This window comes from Crassostrea angulata, chromosome 4 (genome assembly GCF_025612915.1).
Source record: "Crassostrea angulata isolate pt1a10 chromosome 4, ASM2561291v2, whole genome shotgun sequence".
Taxonomy (NCBI): Eukaryota; Metazoa; Mollusca; class Bivalvia; order Ostreida; family Ostreidae; genus Magallana; species Magallana angulata.
The window spans coordinates 45,765,342-45,788,286 of NC_069114.1; the positions used below are offsets into that span (position 1 = coordinate 45,765,342).

Below are 22,945 nucleotides of genomic sequence, written 5' to 3' on the forward strand. Positions count from 1 at the left end.
AGGTCAAAGAATGACAATTTCGAATTATATACAAATGCAAATAAATTGGAAATGTTTTCTAATCTCTTATAAAGATTTTAATCTGTTGGGGGCACGTTGACGTGTTCTCTAAAAACGTATACAGTTGTAATGGCTTGCACGTGCCATTTTGGTCAAGTTTATAAAATATTGGTGAAACTCAGTCAACAAATTCTAAAGTTCTTTACAGAAAATTGATTCTTTTAAATCAAAAAGTTATTGTCGTGTATATTTTTTTTTGAAATAACACTAACACGACTAGTTCCTTAGCGATTTTATTGTCATGACCTTTATTTCGCACTGTAAGACAACTTGTAATATTTCCACTGTTGCTAAGTCTGCAAAAATTTAAAATGATGTATATAGCATGGTAAGATAAATTTGTACTAATTGTCAATTACATAAATGTACGATAATCTATCGTAATAAAACCTAACCTTTCAAAATAAATGAAAAAAATTTGCAATATATCATTGATTTCATATTACATAAAAAAATTAATAGATATTTTCCTGATAAAAAAAATATACAAGAAGTAGTCAACCAGTTTACTTTAACTTCTTTAAAAGTGAATAGCACAATACCAGTGCTTGATGGAGTCACAACAGAAGTCTTCAAATATTAATGTCCCAGTTTGTGTCACTGCGGCCACACAATTGGCGGCAGGGCAGCCATACCGGTCATCTTCATTATCGAACATATTCATTGTTGTATTGCCATCTAGCGGACATCCGTTATCCCACACCCACGCACCCTCTTCTTGGATATCACTCAGACCCACGTGACCATTTGCCTCTGATTGTGTTCCTTGAGAAGATGAAAATATATGTGTAAATAAATGTGTAGTTTTCGTTAAATCTTTAAATTACACGACTTTTCAATGGAAGTTTCCTTATAAGTTTTTTTTTCTTTAAAAAGGCATACGTTTAATCTCATATTCTCACAATGCTGATTTTAGATTTTAATTGCACGTAAATATTTATATTTCCAGTGTAAAACAACAATTCCAATTTTTTATGATTTAAATAGCATTCTGAGAGTATAGCACTAATCTAATCCAATAGTACATAAAAGTCCATTAGAAATTAATTATATAAATATCTGTTGAATAAAAGTAAAAACAAACAGTCATACTTTATTGGTAGGGCATCATTATGAGGAGACACAGAAAGATTGAAAAAAATTCGCCAAATCATTACGAAAAAAAGTATGGGAACCAAAGTGGGGAAAGAATGGCTTAGCGCAATAAAGACTTCCCCCCCCCTCCCGGTTTCAGGGTGTAATAAAACGGTAAATGACACCTGCCATAATCAAAAGTATTACGCCAAAATTCAAAAATATCTATGTTTCCCCTAACGCGACCGACCCAATTAAATCCCGCCGACTGAATTGGTTTTTTTAACACATTGAAACGATTTTTTTTTAAGAAACCTGATTTTATCCAAATTCGTTTTTAGAAGACCCACATCTTTTTCGTTTTAAAATCATTTTGATAGTCTCGATCATCAACATGGGCAAAATACTCGCTTTATGACCGGTATCCTCCGAAAGAGTTGCAGTCGCCCTGTATTCTGAGTTCACGATCGTGTTAATCAACACCAGACACATTAAAATGATAATCATTTAATTTAAAAGCGTATCACAGCCTCAGGTAACTACTGTTGTGATTAATCGATAGTCTTATTTTTATGGGTATAAATACGGGGTGAGGCAACATGTAGCCTACTGTGCATTGAAAATTACAACCGATGTTTATTGTTTTATTGTTGATATTACAATTGGATGGAAACTTGTAATTTGTTAATAACTCTGCCAAATTAATGCTAAAATAATCATAAAACCGTCTGCCTACATTTATCATAAAAATGATGCTCTACACAACGGTTGTAATTGGGTCAAAAGGTTGGACTCATACCTCCAAAATACACAGAAGTAAACTGGGACTGATTTTATTTGTCATTTAGCTAACACAATTACAAAACATTTCATCTATAAAATGAATACATAAAATAGTTATACATTAAATTTAATAGATTGGATATTAAGTTTTTAAAACTTTAAAAAGTTGTTTTATTCTTTATCAACTAGGTCAACCCAATCTTAATTAGCGTTAAATCTGTGTATATTATCATTCCTGTAGATTATGCTGTATCAAATATTGACAGTTTCCCTGATGTCACACTTCTCTCTACATTTCTATCAGGGAGAAACAAATATCCCAAAATTTAGGTTGGTACTTGTGAAGTGAAAGACTCTTTGTTTTGAAAAATGTAAACGATACTCTTAACTTCGTCAAATTTCAAATCAACATGAACAAAAAGTTGGTTTTGGTTATGGCTAAAATTAAAGTGCTACTTTAAGTTTATCATATTATTGTTTTAATGTACTTTAAGACATTTTATAAACCAAATTTTGAAAAAAATTAATTGATACTTTAAAGTAGGTACATTATGATTATTAAAATGATATTTAAATATAGGCTTACATGTACATCAACATACGAATTATAATGAATTAATGTATTCATGCACATGTAGTCATTGAATCAAACATGTTTAAAATTCCATTTTTTCTATTTTTTCCTTTTTCCACAATGTGAAGATTTCCACTTCGTTATTTCATAATTATATTTTTATGTAATATGATTCTTTTTTTATTTGGATATAAAGTGTCCAATTGAAAATACTGTGGTTTCATTAATATTCGTTGAGTACCAATTTTCGTGGATTTCGTTGTTAAGTTGATCAACGAAATTAAATGTTCATTGAAGTTCAATTTCAACTGACATTTTGTATTGATTGGATCATTGACCACGAAATTACGTATCCTTGAAACTGTGGTTTTTAGAAAATCCACGAAAATTGATACCCACGAAAATTAATGAAACCACAGTATATAGTATGACTTTACTTATAAGCATTCAAATGCATTTTGCGTGCTATTTTAAGGAAAATTCGAAATCTTCTAGCTCCGAAACGAGCCTAGTAATGTACTCTGAATTTTTGGTAATCAACAGGTATAAATGTTAATAAATAAGGAATGAAATATCAAGAAAAAATATATAAAATTGAGGAATGTCTCGTCTGTCCTTAAGATGAAAAATATCAAATTGTGAATTCGACATTAAATTTGTTTTACATTCTAACAATTTGTTTTACAACTGGTCATACTTTTTTAGTTTTGTAATCAATTAAAGAATTGATTTATTTTACATGTATAATGTATTTTATATTTTGCCCTGACAGAAAAAAAAATTATTTACCTACGTACCTACCCAACTTTAAAATTTAAGGTCGAATTTGGGGAAACATAGATATTTTTAATGATGGCTTTACAGGATGTTTTTTTTTGGGTTATATTGAATACAAGTATTATTCGTTAACAATCGTTAAATCATGAAACTCAATGTTGTAATAAGTGCATGTCCCGTTTTACACATATAAATATTTTCCTATAAGTCTAAAACAGACTAAGATAAACTCTCTAAATAAGTAAGCGGAAAATGTTAAGTCATACAGTTCCTGTCGCCTAAAGTTTAAATTAGGTGATTTACTGGTTTGTAGGAAGTAATTTCTTCTCTGTGGAGTATCCAGTAAAAGCAGTTCGGCTCCATACTGTTGGCAATTTGCCAGAACTGTTTCTTTAGGGAGTGGAGTACTGCTGTAAAAGTACTTGAAGCACATTCTGCCATCGTAGCTTATGTAGAAACCTTGCTGTGTACAACTACCTGAAACAAAAATAATAATGGTCTTGTAATTATCTCTGAAACAAAAAGTCAAGGCGCAAAGCTTCTTTTTTTATGAATACATGTACCTTACTCCAATGACTCCTTTACAAAAATACTGATTTTCAATTTGAGCTGCTTGTCGTGTCTTCTTGTTGTACCTGATCGATATTTCTTAAGTACTGTACTGGTACTGTACCAGTTATCGGCTAAGACCAGTTATCGACTAAACTAGGAGTTCGGGTTTATAGCACGCGACAATCCAAGATTTTTTAATTCAGTCGTCTTTTTCGAATAAAGAAAACTAAGTTTGCTTAAAAACTTTCTTGAATATGTTTTATACATGAGCTTCAACGATCGTTGTTTACCGCTGATTTTACATCTTTGCACTTTCAGCAGTGGGGGAAGTGACGTAATAAGTTAAAAATAGAATATTACCTCTTTGTGACACGTTATTATATCCCTTCTTTGATTTGACATATAAAATCAATACATTTGACATTATAAACAAAAGAAATTCACGAATTTCCGAGAGATTCGTAGCGCAATTGAACGCCTGATTGCACAATTATGTATTGAATAGTATTCGATTTGGTGTATTACCGTATGATAATAAACGATTTTATGAGTTTTGTTTATAATGTATCATGACCCCAAATACTTTAGTCTGACCTCACAAGGGGCATAATTCAAACTACATTTAGCAGAGTATAAAATCAACATGAACACGGATTTTTGCGATGTTATTATCACGAAGCCGATAACTGGTACAGTGAATCGTAAAAACTCGGCAAATTCGGGGCGTGCTTAAAAGCACAAAACAAGATGTTTTGGGTTCTAAATAAAGATATAAACTAACAGATTGATAAATAAGGAGTTCACTTTTTAAAGTTTGTCAAGTTTTATCCAAAAATATCAAGAAATAAGGAATTACGAAAAGAAAACGTTAAATTTTAGCCGATAACTGGTACAGTGCCAGTACGCTATTGCTGTCAATTTGCTTCTAAAATATGAATATGAAACCATTAGATGATGAAATTAAAATCGGTTAAAGAAACAATGCAATGCACTTTGAAAAATATCAACATTTTTTTTTGGTATGATTTATATTTTAATTTAAAGTACTTTGAGAAATATGTATAAATCCCAAAACATGGACTTCGTTCTTAACTGATTTCTAATTAGTCAGATAAATTGTCTTTGTAAACGCTGTTTAAAGAGGATTAGCATCATTGGGAAAAAAGAGGTGAAAACCAATCATAAAGTACAATTTCCAGAACATTATTCATATTAATTACTTGAAGAATGCACCCACATATTTCCATCCCAACCATCATATCATACAATGTATATCTGCAGATTTCTAAGCAAAATTTTACTTCTTTTATTCAAGCCGCATAAATTATTTCTATGCATAATGTTAAGATAACTATATGTGCAACCTTTAAAGCAATATCAGCTCAATAATAGACATTAAAGTATGCACTTTATTGCATTGATTTTCTAAAAATATGATACAAGTATCATTCACATATATATATATATATATATATATATATATATATATATATATATATATATATATATATATATATATATAAAAGCACTAAAAATAACCAACGACACGAACAATAAAGTAAAATATTGTCAAATTTTCGGGACAACCCGCGTCCCTTCTTCAGGACAACAAAATAAAAACTACATAAGAAAGAAGAAAAACATCTACAAAACTAGCACTAAACTAAACTAAATAATATTTAAAAAAACTAGACACGATCTCGTTGCGAGCAACGAGGAGGTGTTCCGTCCGCTGAAGACGGAAGACCCTAATAATAAAACGCTGTTTTTGTCTAAATCTTAATCAAAGAGTGTTTTTCAACTTGTACTACAGTCCAACACCCTTCTATGTTGAATATTTTTGTTAGAAAATTAGATAAAAAGGAGAGAAAGAAATAGAGAGAAAGAACAAATCTTGGCTCTGGCGAGATTAGAACACACAGCCTTTGCAGGTGTCTCAAAACATGGCTGACGCAAAAAAAATTCCCGAATTTGTCTTTGAATTTTGGGAGTTTCCGCCCTGGAGAGGAGATGAATTTTTGTATGAGATGAAAAACAACGTGTAAGATGTCTGACTATTCAGGTTTGGTAACAGTGCGAGGTCATTTGAAATATTGATGCGTGTTTGTGTCTGGAAGGGGGGGGTGAAAAGACCCGAGCTTGATTTTCGTCTTAAATAAATCGAAAATAGAATTTTGAGGTGTGGAACTCGGATTCGGTTAACAACAATTAGGGGAAGTCCTAAAACAATGACTGATGTATTTTACCCATGTATTTCAGTGTTGAGAATGTTTTTTCGTGTCGTTTACTATTATGTTTGACTGTTTTATTTCAGCAGGATTGATAAAATCTTTATAAATGTAGAAATAACGAAATCAGTAACACGTAAATTTATTCGGTAAAAATTTGATGCAGTAATTTCCACAGTTCTAACATTCATAAGTAGTTCACACGCTATCGTAGATTCAGACGAAACGGAAAAAAGAAATATACATGCAACAGAAATATTACGTGGCTGCACAGGGGCCAAGCCCATTTCAACATTAATTTCAATGAAACCATACATAAAGAAAGAGGTCGAACTCTGACCCAGATAGAAAACTACCAGCTCGCTTCAAAATCCTAAAAAATCAATTAATCTTTAAAACACTCGCAACGTGCATGTATTTTTCATAAAAGTAATGTCTGAGATACACTCCTGCCGAATTTTAAGTTGATGGGTCTTACAATAGGGGAGATATACGCATTATTCTCTCGAAGTCGCCAGTTTATTTTTACTCGGACATTTACCGGTCCAGAGCTCACGATGGGATTTTGCCTATGACAACAGCAGTATTGCAACAAGTCGAGAAACATTTGCAATAATCTTTTAAAATCTTACATCAAACGCAATTTATGGATTTACTTTTTACTTTTAAAGTTTTCAGAAATAAAATATATAAAATGCCATAACATTTACATGCTAAACACTACATATGTATGATGAGAGAGAGAGAGAGAGAGAGAGAGAGAGAGAGAGAGAGAGAGAGAGAGAGAGAGATTAATCAGAAATCGATTTGATCAGAGACATAAATAACATTTACGTCTCTGATTTGATAAAGAAATTTATGTTTTATCTGCTTTTTCATATGTATTATATTTCTTTTTTTCTCAAGTTTTTCTTTGCCGACAATAACTGCATAATAAAAAATTCTGGTAAGTCAGCAAATAAAATAACCTACATCATTAGAAATATAGTATGATTATTTATTCCCCATTTTCCCGAATCCAAACGATACCCAAGTGTTATGTCTAAATGACCAATGTTAAGCATTCAGTTGATAATAAAAATCGGGGTTTTTTTTAATCCCAGACAGTCAATAGATTTGTTATTAAATCATTGAACAGTGAATTTCAAAAAATAACATCCGTAGACAATATCCCGTAACTAGAAAAAAATACGTATTTACTTTTTTTGACGTCAAATGTACATTAGCCTCTAGCCTCATTACTCCATGTTACCTGTAGTAGATCTTTTAGAGAGAGAGAGAGAGAGAGAGAGAGAGAGAGAGAGAGAGAGAGAGAGAGAGATTTTAGTGTTCAGGAATTCAATATAAACGCAACATTTGTCAATAAACGCATGTATACATGCATACATGTACATATCTAAATGTTTGAATAAATACAAAACAACCTTTCTTTTTAAGCCATGTGAAATACTAAAAACGTTGGTGCATTGCTAAATGTTGTGTGTATACAATCATTGAAATGGCGGCATTTCTTTGATGCCGGCAAAGCGATCCAGTGAACTCTAATGCGGTCGAACTGCAGGGGTGCTTCGGCGGCATGTCTTTGATGCCGGCAATGCGACAATCGTCCGAATTTAGCGAGCAATTGACAGAAAAGAGCTCTATATTTGTACTGAAAAAAAGCCGCTATTATTTTTATTTATGACAAAAAGAAAACGGAAAACATTCAAATCCATCATTATAAAGATAAAATAATCGGCACTCGGGGACTGAACCCGGGTCGCCTGGACACAAGTCCACCACTCTAACGACTGAGCTACGCGGACTCTCGCTTCAGAACTTTGGAGCCCAAAATCTCGAGAATGCATGGATCGATTTTAAAACAGATTTCATATTCAGAGGTTTTTAGAGTGTCTCTATCGAATAGTAACATAACAAAAATTCAAGTTCAAAAAATTGAAAAATTAAGGTTTTTCATTTCCTTCCGCTGACGACCAGAAGTGACGGCAGACGTTCGGATATGCGTAGTACACTGCGGCCGTTCACTCTCTACGATCTCTGAAAATTTGAAAGTTCTATCTTAAATACTTTTGGAAAAAACTTGTGAACAAGCAAAAACATAAAATCTTTAATATCTCGGGACCGGAAGTGACGACCAAAAAAATCTCACGTATTTTTCTTACAAATGTTGTCATAAACAAGATTTGAAAGTTTTATCAAAATCGACTGAAGCGTTTTTGAGAAAACGTGGGAGAAAAAAAAAAAGAATAATAACTAGACACGATCTCGTTGCGAGCAACGAGGAGGTCTTCCGTCCGATTTTTAGAACAGGAAATGACCTTGCCTTTTATCTTCATCAACGAAACATATCAGGAAATGCAGATGTGATCTAAAAGAGCGATGGATAAAGGATTATACACCTGTAGGATCCTTAATTTTAAGGACCAGTCCCATTTTATTTCATATTAAATAAGAGGTCTATTGACTTAATAACAGGTCTAATAACCTGTAATAAAAAGAAACCGAAGAAAAAAAGAGGGCCCTCCTTTGTAAACGGAAGACCCTAATAACAATAAGAATAGAAGGGTCTTCCGCTGAAGACGGAAGACCCTAATAATAAAAGACTGTATTTGTCTAAATCTTAATTGAAGAGTGTTTTTCAACTTGTACTACAGTCCAACAACCCTTTTATGTTGATTATTTTAGTTAGAAAATTAAATAAAAAGCAGAGAAAGAAATAGAGAGAAAGAACAAATCTTGGCTCCGGCGAGATTAGAACACACAGCCTTTGCAGGTGTCTCAAAACATGGCTGACGCGAAATAATTCCCGAATTTGTGTTTGAATTTGGGGCGTTTTCGCCCGGGAGAAGAGCTGAGTTTTTGTATGAGATGAAAAACAAAGTGTAAGATGTCTGACTATTTAGGTTTGGTAACAGTGCGAGGTCATTTGAAATATTGACGCGTGTTTGTGTCTGGAAGGGGGGTGAAAAGACCCGAGCTTGATTTTCGTCGTAAATAAATCGAAAATAGAATTTTGAGGTGTGGATCTCGGATTCGTGTAACAACTATTAGGGGAAATCCTAAAACAATGACTGATGCAGTTTACCCATGTATTTCAGTGTTGAGAATTTTTGTTCGTGTCGTTTACTATTATGTTTGACTGTTTTATTTCAGCAGGATTGATAGAATCTTTATAAATGTAGAAATAACGAAATCAGTAACACGTAAATTTATTCGGTAAAAATTTGATGCAGTAATTTCCACAGTTCTAACATTCATAAATAGTTCACACGCTATCGTAGATTCAGACTAAACGGAAAAAAAGAAATATACATGCAACAGAAATATTACGTGGCTGCACAGGGGCCAAGCCCATTTCAACATTAATTTCAATGAAACCAATAGGGGAGATATACGCATTATTCTCTCGAAGTCGCCAGTTTATTTTTACTCGGACATTTACCGGTCCAGAGCTCACGATGGGATTTTGCCTATGACAACAGCAGTATTGCAACAAGTCGAGAAACATTTGCAATAATCTTTTAAAATCTTACATCAAACGCAATTTATGGATTTACTTTTTACTTTTAAAGTTTTCAGAAATAAAATATATAAAATGCCATAACATTTACATGCTAAACACTACATATGTATGATGAGAGAGAGAGAGAGAGAGAGAGAGAGAGAGAGAGATTAATCAGAAATCGATTTGATCAGAGACATTAATAACATTTACGTCTCTGATTTGATAAAGAAATTTATAATTGTTTTATCTGCTTTTTCATATGTATTATATTTCTTTTTGTCTCAAGTTTTTTTTTGCCGACAATAACTGCATAATAAAAAATTCTGGTAAGTCAGCAAATAAAATAACCTACATCATTAGAAATATAGTATGATTATTTATTCCCCATTTTCCCGAATCCAAACGATACCCAAGTGTTATGTCTAAATGACCAATGTTAAGCATTCAGTTGATAATAAAAATCGGGGTTTTTTTAATCCCAGACAGTCAATAGATTTGTTATTAAATCATTGAACAGTGAATTTCAAAAAATAACATCCGTAGACAATATCCCGTAACTAGAAAAAAATACGTTTTTACTTTTTTTGACGTCAAATGTACATTAGCCTCTAGCCTCATTACTCCATGTTACCTGTAGTAGATCTTTTAGAGAGAGAGAGAGAGAGAGAGAGAGAGAGAGAGAGAGAGAGAGAGAGAGAGAGAGAGATTTTAGTGTTCAGGAATTCAATATAAACGCAACATTTGTCAATAAACGCATGTATACATGCATACATGTACATATCTAAATGTTTGAATAAATACAAAACAACCTTTCTTTTTAAGCCATGTGAAATACTAAAAACGTTGGTGCATTGCTAAATGTTGTGTGTATACAATCATTGAAATGGCGGCATTTCTTTGATGCCGGCAAAGCGATCCAGTGAACTCTAATGCGGTCGAACTGCAGGGATGCTTCGGCGGCATGTCTTTGATGCTGGCAATGCGACAATCGTCCGAATTTAGCGAGCAGTTGACAGAAAAGAGCTCTATATTTGTACTGAAAAAAGCCGCTATTATTTTTATTTATGACAAAAAGAAAACGGAAAACATTCAAATCCATCATTATAACGATAAAATCGTTAAACAAAACACAGTTAAGCAAGAACAAATAATCGGCACTCGGGGACTGAACCCGGGTCGCCTGGACACAAGTCCACCACTCTAACGACTGAGCTACGCGGACTCTCGCTTCAGAACTTTGGAGCCCAAAATCTCGAGAATGCATTGATCGATTTTAAAACAGATTTCATATTCAGAGGTTTTTAGAGTGTCTCTATCGAATAGTAACAAAAAAAAAATTCAAGTTCAAAAAATTGAAAAATTAAGGTTTTTCATTTCCTTCCGCTGACGACCGGAAGTGACGGCAGACGTTCGGATATGCGTAGTACACTGCGGCCGTTCACTCTCTACGATCTCTGAAAATTTGAAAGTTCTATCTTAAATACTTTTGGAAAAAACTCGTGAACAAGCAAAAACATAAAATCTTTAATATCTCGGGACCGGAAGTGACGACCAAAAAAATCCCACGTACTTTTCTTACAAATGTTGTCGTAAACAAGATCTGAAAGTTTTATCAAAATCGACTGAAGCGTTTTCGAGAAAACGTGGGAGAAAAAAAAAAGAATAATAACTAGACACGATCTCGTTGCGAGCAACGAGGAGGTCTTCCGTCCGATTTTTAGAACAGGAAATGACCTTGCCTTTTATCATCATCAACGAAACATATCAGGAAATGCAGATGTGATCTAAAAGAGCGATGGATGAAGGATTATACACCTGTAGGATCCTTAATTTTAAGGACCAGTCCCATTTTATTTCATATTAAATAAGAGGTCTTTTGACTTAATAACAGGTCTAATAACCTGTAATATAAAGAAACCGAATAAAAAAAGAGGGCCTTCCTTTGTTAACGGAAGACCCTAATAACAATAAGAATAGAAGGGTCTTCCGCTGAAGACGGAAGACCCTAATAATAAAAGACTCTATCTTTTTAAATCTTAAATGAAGAGTGTTTTTCAACTTGTACTACAGTCCAACAACCCTTTTATGTTGATTATTTTAGTTAGAAAATTAAATAAATAGCAGAGAAAGAAATAGAGAGAAAGAACAAATCTTGGCTCCGGCGAGATTAGAACACACAGCCTTTGCAGGTGTCTCAAAACATGGCTGACGCGAAATAATTCCCGAATTTGTGTTTGAATTTGGGGCGTTTTCGCCCGGGAGAAGAGCTGAGTTTTTGTATGAGATGAAAAACAAAGTGTAAGATGTCTGACTATTTAGGTTTGGTAACAGTGAGAGGTCATTTGAAATATTGACGCGTGTTTTTGTCTGGAGGGGGGTGAAAAGACCCGAGCTTGATTTTCGTCGTAAATAAATCGAAAATAGAATTTTGAGGTGTGGATCTCGGATTCGTGTAACAACTATTAGGGGAGGTCCTAAAACAATGACTGATGCAGTTTACCAATGTATTTCAGTGTTGAGAATTTTTGTTCGTGTCGTTTACTATTATGTTTGACTGTTTTATTTCAGCAGGATTGATAGAATCTTTATAAAAATAGAAAAAACGAAATCAGTAACACGTAAATTTATTCGGTAAAAATTTGATGCAGTAATTTCCACAGTTCTAACATTCATAAGTAGTTCACACGCTATCGTAGATTCAGACTAAACGGAAAAAAAGAAATATACATGCAACAGAAATATTACGCGGCTGCACAGGGGCCAAGTCCATTTCAACATTAATTTCAATGAAACCATAAATAAAGAAAGAGGTCGAACTCTGACCCAGATAGAAAACTACCAGCTCGCTTCAAAATCCTAAAAAATCAATTAATCTTTAAAACACTCGCAACGTGCATGTATTTTTCATAAAAGTAATGTCTGAGATACACTCCTGCCGAATTTTAAGTTGATGGGTCTTACAATAGGGGAGATATACGCATTATTCTCTCGAAGTCGCCAGTTTATTTTTACTCGGACATTTACCGGTCCAGAGCTCACGATGGGATTTTGCCTATGACAACAGCAGTATTGCAACAAGTCGAGAAACATTTGCAATAATCTTTTAAAATCTTACATCAAACGCAATTTATGGATTTACTTTTTACTTTTAAAGTTTTCAGAAATAAAATATATAAAATGCCATAACATTTACATGCTAAACACTACATATGTATGACGAGAGAGAGAGAGAGAGAGAGAGAGAGAGAGATTAATCAAAAATCGATTTGATCAGAGACATAAATAACATTTACGTCTCTGATTTGATAAAGAAATTTATAATTGTTTTATCTGCTTTTTCATATGAATTATATTTCTTTTTTTTCTCAAGTTTTTCTTTGCCGACAATAACTGCATAATAAAAAAATTCTGGTAAGTCAGCAAATAAAATAACCTACATCATTAAAAATATAGTATGATTATTTATTCCCCATTTTCCCGAATCCAAACGATACCCAAGTGTTATGTCTAAATGACCAATGTTAAGCATTCAGTTGATAATAAAAATCGGGTTTTTTTAATCCCAGACAGTCAATAGATTTGTTATTAAATCATTGAACAGTGAATTTCAAAAAATAACATCCGTAGACAATATCCCGTAACTAGAATAAAAATACGTATTTACTTTTTTGACGTCAAATGTACATTAGCCTCTAGCCTCATTACTCCATGTTACCTGTAGTAGATCTTTGAGAGAGAGAGAGAGAGAGAGAGAGAGATTTTAGTGTTCAGGAATTCAATATAAACGCAACATTTGTCAATAAACGCATGTATACATGCATACATGTACATATCTAAATGTTTGAATAAATACAAAACAACCTTTCTTTTTAAGCCATGTGAAAAACTAAAAACGTTGGTGCATTGCTAAATGTTGTGTGTATACAATCATTGAAATGGCGGCATTTCTTTGATGCCGACAAAGCGATCCAGTGAACTCTAATGCGGTCGAACTGCAGGGGTGCTACGGCGGCATGTCTTTGATGCCGGCAATGCGACAATCGTCCGAATTTAGCGAGTAGTTGACAGAAAAGAGCTCTATATTTGTACTGAAAAAAGCCGCTATTACTTTATTTATGACAAAAAGAAAACGGAAAACATTCAAATCCATCATTTTAAAGATAAAATCGTTAAACAAAACACAGTTAAGCAAGAAAAAATAATCGGCACTCGGGGACTGAACCCGGGTCGCCTGGACACAAGTCCACCACTCTAACGACTGAGCTACGCGGACTCTCGCTTCAGAACTTTGGAGCCCAAAATCTCGAGAATGCATGGATCGATTTTAAAACAGATTTCATATTCAGAGGTTTTTAGAGTGTCTCTATCGAATAGTAACATAAAAAAAATTCAAGTTCAAAAAATTGAAAAATTAAGGTTTTTCATTTCCTTCCGCTGACGACCGGAAGTGACGGCAGACGTTCGGATATGCGTAGTACACTGCGGCCGTTCACTCTCTACGATCTCTGAAAATTTGAAAGTTCTATCTTAAATACTTTTGGAGAAAACTTGTGAACAAGCAAAAACATAAAATCTTTAATATCTCGGGACCGGAAGTGACGACCAAAAAAATCCCACGTACTTTTCTTACAAATGTTGTCATAAACAAGATCTGAAAGTTTTATCAAAATCGGCTGAAGCGTTTTAGAGAAAACGTGGGAGAAAAAAAAAATAATAATAATAATAGAGGAAAAGAAACAAAGCAAAAACAATAAGGTCTTCCGTTTCCAACGGAAGACCTTAATAATAGAGGAAAAGAAACAAAGCAAAAACAATAAGGTCTTCCGTTTCCAACGGAAGACCTTAATAATAGAGGAAAAGAAACAAAGCAAAAACAATAAGGTCTTCCGTTTCCAACGGAAGACCTTAACTAGATAATGTTTGAACACCGGATCAAAACGTGGCAGCTACATCTTTATATTTAAGAATTCGAGCCCGAGAAAGAAAAATCCCGTCCGATGCAGCGGACGGTCTGTGAAGAAGTGCTGAAAGATAACGCGAACGAATTAACTTGCTAATTGGGGGTTGCTGTTAATTAAGTTGTACTAGTAAGATAATTCGTAGTGAAAGATTGGCCCTGTAAAAGACCACATAAATAATCATAAATGTAAAAACTAATGGAAGTGAAATAAAGAAAAAGAACAAAACCGATTAAGGAAATAGCTAATAATTTGAATAAATAACATGATTAATAGTTTGTACATGGACCAAAAAAGATGAAGATGGTGATATTGCTACGAAAACAAATCAGTACTTAGTTGATGTTCATTTTGGTGCAGTCACTTAATTTGTTAATGCCGTCAGGGCGGAATGACTTCAGTCTATGCATCCAAAATTTTTCTTTATTTTTTCTCTCCGCATCTGTCCAGTTAGGGTTGTGATCAATGACCAAAACCATTATGTTCTCCCATTTGTGACCATCTAAATTAAAATGTTGCCCGACGGGTTCTTTAATTTTCTTAGTTTTGATGGTGGAACGATGATTATTGATGCGCCTGCGGAGGTCTCCTGTTTCCCCTACGTATTGTTTCTGACAAAATTTTCAATTGATGAGATATATACAATTGTCCGTACGACAAGAAGTATTTGCAAAAATTTTGTAAGTACGGCCAGTAATGGGGCTAGAGAAGTCGTCTGCATCAGAGCTGTGTTTGCACAACAGACATCTGGTGTCAGAACAAGTTCTAAAGCCACCATTAGGCAGAGGGTTCTTTAGTTTGGTTCTTACCACCATGTCCTTAAGGTTTCTAGGGCGCTTGAAAGCTGCCATCAGGTTTTTTTTTTAAAACCTCAACCATTTTATCATTGCTGTAAAGGATTGGCAGGTTCTTCTTTAGGACTGCATTTAGGCCCCTAAGGACAGGGTGGTAAGTAGTGACAAATGGGACCTTGTTGTCTTCGTTTTTGGGTTTATATTACGTAAGGGATAAACGATCCTCTTTAGCTAAATCATCAATTGCATTCTGTACAGAGTGCGAGCTGTAGCCCCTGGCACATAAGTGGGATTTTAGGAGTTGACTTTGCTCAGAGTATAGTTCTTGAGTTGAACAAATACGTCTGACTCTGGTGGCTAGGCCTTTTGGTATGCCTCTAAACGTATAAGGTGGGTGGCAGCTAGACGTCATTAAATAGAGGTGGGAATCTGTAGGTTTAGTATGAAGATTGAAATCGAGTTTACCATCGACTAAAGTTGAAGTAGTGTTAAGAAACGTGTTGTTGAATGAGGAAATTTCAGTCGTAAATTTGATAGAATGATGGAAAGAATTGACAAAGGTAATAAAATCATCGAGTTTGTTTCTGTTGTCAACCCACTTCATTTCGATGTCGTCTATGAAGCGCAACCAACTAAGAGGTTTGAAGGGTGACTGTGTTAGTAGGTTGCGCTCTAGATTACCCATGAATATATTGGCATAAGATGGTGCCATTTTGGTGCCCATAGCAGTGCCACTGACTTGAAGGTAGTGTTCTCCATTGAACATAAAATCATTGAATTTTAGAACATGCTCTAGGAGCTTGGTGAGAGATTCAGTTGAAGGGATCTGAACCTCTCTAGCGTCCCATACCTCTTTACAGGCTGCAATACCTTCGTCATGCGGAATGTTGGTGTAAAGGGATGTGACATCCATCGTCACGAGAATAGTATTATCTGGAAGATTTGAGGATGGCGTTTTGTTAAGATAATCCGTTGTATCTTTAAGATATGACGGTAAATTTTCAACATGTGGACGGAGATGAAGGTCGATTAATTCTGAATTTTTTTCAGTAGGATGTCCAATGGCACTTACTTTGGGACGTCCTGGCATTCCAGGTTTATGGAACGCCAAATTAACATATATTCAAATATTTGTACCTATCTTCAAATAATTGTACCTATCTTCAATTCAATTGTACCTATCTTCAATTCAATTGTACCTATCTTCAAATTGAATTAGAGATAGGTACAATTCAATTATACCTATCTTTAATTCATTTGAAGATAGGTACAATTGATTTGAAGATAGGTAAAAATGCAATGAATTGAAGATAGGTACAATTGAATTAAAGATAGGTACAATTGAATTGAACTTATCTTCAATTACTAAAAATTGGCAATAATGAATACTCCCTGTATAGTACGTCATTTCCGTTACGTCACAACTTATAAATAAAGTCATTCGATACACGTGATAATAATAAAAAATGGATGTCCTAAAGATCTATAAAAGAAAAATCAGAGGTGACATAACTGATTAACACCTTTATATATTTATAGATAATAAAAATTTAAAAAAAAGATTGAAGAAAGGTGACTTAGAAATAAAATCGGGATCGGGATGATAAAATAGGCAATATATATGATTTTGTCAACTTTTCGAAAGATTGAGCCTTAAAACAAACATAAACTCATGATATTTGTTACCGCTTTATATATAGAGTGATTATCAACTGAATTATACATTCTTTGATAAAATTATGGAAAAAAATAAAGCCAGTTTTTTATTTAGGTATATATAGTGACCCTAACTACGTCACTACCCTAACTCCGTCACTTTTGGGGTATTCGGGTATACATGTTTTTGTCTTTCTTATTGATATACATGTATATTCTAATAAGTAAATGATGCCTTTTGCAAATATATTGCACACACATATATATATTTCTTCTTTCATCTTCGTTGTTGGTGCTTCCCTCGTTTCCCTCCATGTTGAAATGTCTCCAAGGGAGCGTTCATTATTTTCAACAATACATAAAACGAATTGAACCTGATAATTGAATTGTACCTATCTTCAAATCCTTTGTAGATATGTCTGAATTGAACCTATCTTCAAATCAATGTACCTATCTTTAAATGAATTTTACCTATCTTCAAATGAATTAGAGATAGGTATAATTCAATTGAACCTATCTTTAATTGAATTGAAGATAGGTATAATTCATTTGTACCTGGGTATAATTCATTTGTACCTAGGTATAATTCATTTGTACCTAGGTATGATTCATTTGTACATAGGTATATTTATTTAGAGATAGGTATAATTATTTACACCTATCTTCAATTCAATTGTACCTATCTTTAATTCAATTGTACCTATCTTCAAATGATTTGAAGATAGGTACAATTAATTGAAGATAGGTACAATTATTTGAAGATAGGTACAAATATTTGAATATATGTTAATTTGGCGTTCCATACAGGTTTCTGAATTTTTGGAAGAACATAAAATTGGCCGGGCTTACAGTTGATAGGAAGAAGGGTAGAATAAATATTGTAACCAATTTCATTATTTTCAAACATAGTATCTAATGTTTTGGTAATAGTATTTGAGAAGTCATCTGTAGGATCTGTGTCAAGCTTTTGGTAAAAACGTTCATCTGACAATTGTCTGTATGCTTCTGCAAGATATTTGTCTTGGTCCATCACAACAATTGTTGACCCTTTATCTGCCTTTTTAATGACGATGTCTTCCCGGTTCTTTAGGGTTTGTAACGCTGATCTTTCTTCTTTATTTAGATTATCCGGGTGTCTGTGTTGTTTGGAAAGGAGTTTCTCGATGTCTGACTCGACAGCTTCTATATATGATTCTAAGGCTCCGCATTTACCAGGGGCTGGTTCCCAGTTGCTCTTAGGTCTATATAGTTTATGGTTTTCAAGGTCTTGTAAAGAAGTTTGGGACTTGTCACCTACATCAGAACTGGAGTCTTTTCTAGAGAAATGTTCTTTCAGTCTAAGTCTACGGAAAAAAGCCCTAGTGTCCTCTTTTACAGCTCTTTCGTTTACTTCCCGGGGTGTAGGGCAAAAGTTGAGGCCTTTGGAAAGTAGTGATGTTTCGGATTCGGTAAGAGATACACTAGAAACGTTAAGTACAGGACAAACCTTAGCGTTAGAATTATCCCCATCTGTTGTTGGAACTGTTTTCCGTACAAAGCGTCTACAACGGGGTGCTTTGGTTTTCTTTTGAGACACGTTAGTAATGTTGTTTGTCCTGCTGTTAAATTTTAAACTGACATTATCACGGACGAATTTCTTTTCCTGTGTTATATATATATATATATATATATATATATATATATATATATATATATATATATATATATATATATATATATATATATATATATATGTGCGCCACCTCTTGTTTTCCATTCAATTGAACATTTTAACCCTTTCATTAAAGAGTTTTTACTCACAAAGTATAAAGATGTAAAACAGAAATTGGAAGGATCGCTGACGGCTAATTGGTGCAGTTCATTTGATATTTTTTTGAAATACACAAAGCTTAATAGCCCTTTGAACTGTTGTTCTTCACGTGAAAATTATTAGCCTCAAATGATCTTATCGACAAGCCTTGTTAATACAATGAACTTTGAGAAAATAATCATTTTGAAACAAGATTTCGGTATTTGTGAGGGAACAATTCACCGCAATTTGGAAAAAAAAAATATTTAATTAATTTTTTATCTTAATTAATTTTTTTCAAAGTGCATTGATATAGTTGATATTAATGCAATTTCAAAAAACATTGTGCAAGGTCTAGTCGAAGTGATTAAGACCCTCTAACATGATTGTTAAATGTTTTAACCTAGTTTTGCTCGATAAGACATTGGAAAGAGGATGCATGAGATTTTTAGCTTTCCTTAATAACAATTTTGCAATGAAAAGGCTTTTTGATAAGATCATTTAATTTTCAAATTTACACATGAAGAAAAAACAGTTTAAGAGTTAATTGAGATATGTGTATCAAATATTATATGAACTGCACCAATTAGTCGTAAGCCGCCCATCAAAATAAATTATCTTTTTGCTTTGTGAATACATGTATTTACTCTTTAAAGAAAAAAGACAACGATTAATTTGAGAGACACAATAGCCGACCTGTATACGGCGTTTATGAGCTTAAAACAAATACAATGCCAAAGAACATCAAATACAATACTTATATACATTGTATTTTTGAAAATTAATGCAAAAAAGCGCAGGCTCAAATTCTAATTTTTGAGTTGATATTAAATTAAGTTAATTGCTGTATATATAAGGTTATGAAGTTGATATAATGTTTGGAAAGAAAACTTGATGCGGATGCATTCTTCAAGTAATGAATAGAAATAGAAATTTTATTGGAAATTGTACTGTATATCTGATTGTCCTTTCCCTATTCCAAATGATACTAGAACATGTTAAACAGTTTAAAAAATAAAAAGAAATACAAACACTCACTATGAATAAAACAAATACAGTTAAGAACAAAGTCCATATTTTGTGATTAATACATTTTTTTCAAAGTGCTTTAAGTGTCTTGATAGTAAAAAATGTTGATGTACGCTCATAAAGTAATTTGGAATTTTTCGGCAAAGTGCGCTGAATTGGTCCTTAATTTAACGTCCTTAGAAAAAAATTACTTTGTCCAAAAAAATGTGAATTGCCACAAAGCCTTTTCATTTCGAAATTGCTAAAAATCTCATGTCCAATCGAAACTAGATTAATGCAATTATTTTTCATATTTAAGGGTCTTAACAATTTCGACTGGACACTTCACAGTTTGTTTTCTAAAGTGCGTAAATATCGACCTATCAACGCACTATGAAAAAAATATTTTTTCCAAGTGCGTTTTTTGCAACGCAAGTGCAAATTTATCGCATTTAAAAAACACAAATTTTCAAAGTGCGTTGTTAAATCCTGTCCTTTTTATCATATTTTTCAACTTTTCTAGTTATTAAGAATATTAATTATTAATTTCACATGTATTTCATCTTTGAAATTAAAGGACTGAATTTCGATTTCGAAAATTATCAAATCATAAAGGTTTTCGATATTTTTTTTCTTTTGAATCAAATCTACCAATGGATATTTTTTCAGTTATAGGCTATTATTAACTTACCAATGAAGTTGAAACCGTATGCTTGGATCCCGGTGGAAGGCATGATGTCAGTTGTACACGAATCTTCAAAAGTTTTATCCCACAGCAAACAATGCTTTGTAACCAGGTCATATAAGAATGTTTTGCAGAATGTTTTGTATGTAGAACAAAGAGCTCCACAGAAAACACGGCTGGGACTATTGGAGAATACCATCAGGCCTGGGTCTCGCGGAATCACGTTCTCGTAATGGACTTGACTTGCGAAATCTCTAACTTCTGCTGCAGTACCTTCGGGACAAAAAAAGGGAACATTGTATGAAAAAGTTTTATCATATTTAGATCTAATTCTTTTATATCAATGATGAGACTGAGTATAAAGAGAGACCGCTCATTTAAAGTTTTCAATGGTCTGAGAGGTCGTAGCCTTTTTTAGGCTATATTTACCTATTTTAGACGAAGAGCTCTATATAACGATTTAATAAATTGTTCAAATTTAAAAAGCCAAATACTTTGTGTTGGGATTTTTGAAAAAATAAAATAATAGTTAATGGCCAAAAATATCATATTTAAACGTTTAAGGTTTATCTGATAACTAATTTGTTGACTATCCAGCCTCCTTAATTGATCGTTTTTTTGACTGAATTAGTTGACTGAATTAGTTGACTGAATTAGTTGAACCTGCATGTAAATTTACATGAATACTATTTTTTTTTTAAAAGCACTATATTTAGAATAAATTGTGCGAATATTTCTTTTACCTGCATGTAAATTTACATGAATCCTATTTTTGTTTAAAGCACTATATTTAGAATAAATTGTGCGAATATTTCTTTTACCTGCATGTAAATTTACATGAATAATATTTTTTTTTTCTAAAAGCACTATATTTAGAATAAATTGTGCGAATATTTCTTCTACCTGCATGTAAATTTACATGTATACTATTTTTTTTTTAAAAGCACTATATTTAGAATAAATTGTGCGAATATTTCTTTTACCTGCATGTAAATTTACATGAATACTATTTTTTTTTATAAAAAGCACTATATTTAGAATAAATTGTGCGAATATTTCTTTTACCTGCATGTAAATTTACATGAATACTATTTTTTTTTTTTATAAAAAGCACTATATTTAGAATAAATTGTGCGAATATTTCTTTTACCTGCATGTAAATTTACATGAATACTATTTTTTTTTTATAAAAAGCACTATATTTAGAATAAATTGTGCGAATATTTCTTTTACCTGCATGTAAATTTACATGAATCCTATTTTTTTTTTAAAAGCACTATATTTAGAATAAATTGTGCGAATATTTCTTTTACCTGCATGTAAATTTACATGAATAATATTTTTTGTTTTAAAAGCACTATATTTAGAATAAATTGTGCGAATATTTCTTTTACCTGCATGTAAATTTACATGAATACTATTTTTTTTTTTTAAAAGCACTATATTTAGAATAAATTGTGCGAATATTTCTTTTACCTGCATGTAAATTTACATGAATACTATTTTTTTTTTTATAAAAAGCACTATATTTAGAATAAATTGTGCGAATATTTCTTTTACCTGCATGTAAATTTACATGAATACTATTTTTTTTTTAAAAGCACTATATTTAGAATAAACTTTTACACTTATACCAACAAAATCATTTACAGATTGTAACAATATTTTGTCTGTTTGAGGGAAAATTAGTGCTGATTTTACACTTAAATTTTTTAAAGTCAAAATCTATTTGACCTTTATTGTCATTGCTATTCAAATGTCACGATATCAAAATTAACAGGAAAAAATCATATTTATTTTCAATTGACATCCAAACTTTCAAGAAATTTTGGAGGCAAAACTATCTGTTTATTTCAGTATCATTTTTTCACTCCTTGAAACTATTCAGTCAAATAAATAAATGTATAATATTTACCTGTCAGAAGCAAGTGTAATACCAGATAAATGATGTTCATGCTGAATTAGCAAGAATCAAAACCACTCATTTGTAAAGTATTTCACATTGAAATCCATTGATCAACACAGGATTTCAGAAGTCACCTTCTAGCTTATTTTAATAAGATATTGATTCTTTGTCCAATGACTTTGAAGGGCAGTAGAATGATCTTACATTCTAATTTCTGAATCAACCGCTTTCATTTTCTCTTTGATAAATGTTGAATGATATTCCTATTAATTAGTTGAACTTTACACTGACTCCTTTTTATATTGTGTATTCTAAAGCAATCAATAAATGGTGTGTTCTATTAATGTTATCATTGCTTATACTGTCAGTGTTAACTATTTAATAATATTATTTACTGTTTATTTTTTACTTTTTATGATATTATTTCTTAACGTCATTATTGATTGGTTAATAAGGGACTATTCTAATTGTTTACAGTTTATTTTCATTCCTCGCTTAAACTGTTAACTGATTCGTGGTATAATTGTCAACATCAGTGTTAACTTCTGATTGTTATTCCTTGATGTCACTTACCTAACTGTCTAAAGCCGTCAGTG

The 22,945-nt window shown here is 32.6% G+C and overlaps 1 protein-coding gene across 1 annotated transcript; it reads right to left on the reverse strand.

Annotated features, from left to right (window-relative positions):
* Window positions 1-12: 12 nt before the first annotated feature.
* Window positions 13-20,712, reverse strand: LOC128179408 (CD209 antigen-like protein D). The gene is made up of 3 exons (XM_052846814.1): window positions 20,450-20,712; window positions 3,572-3,745; window positions 13-825 (listed from the first exon to the last, which is right to left on the reverse strand). The coding sequence occupies exons 1-3, from the start codon at window positions 20,640-20,642 to the stop codon at window positions 581-583; spliced, it is 612 nt and encodes a 203-aa protein (XP_052702774.1). The 5' UTR covers window positions 20,643-20,712; the 3' UTR covers window positions 13-580.
* Between the last annotated feature and the right edge of the window lie 2,233 nt (window positions 20,713-22,945).

Excerpts from the sequence above, each read along its gene's own strand:
- LOC128179408 (XM_052846814.1), bottom strand. The coding sequence starts at position 20,642 with ATGGTATTCTCCAATAGTCCCAGCCGTGTTTTCTGTGGAGCTCTTTGT. Across the intron at positions 3,746-20,449 it reads ATACGGTTTCAACTTCATTG|GTAGTTGTACACAGCAAGGT; the intron begins GTAAGTTAATAA and ends TTTTTGTTTCAG. Across the intron at positions 826-3,571 it reads AAATTACTTCCTACAAACCA|GAACACAATCAGAGGCAAAT; the intron begins GTAAATCACCTA and ends CATCTTCTCAAG.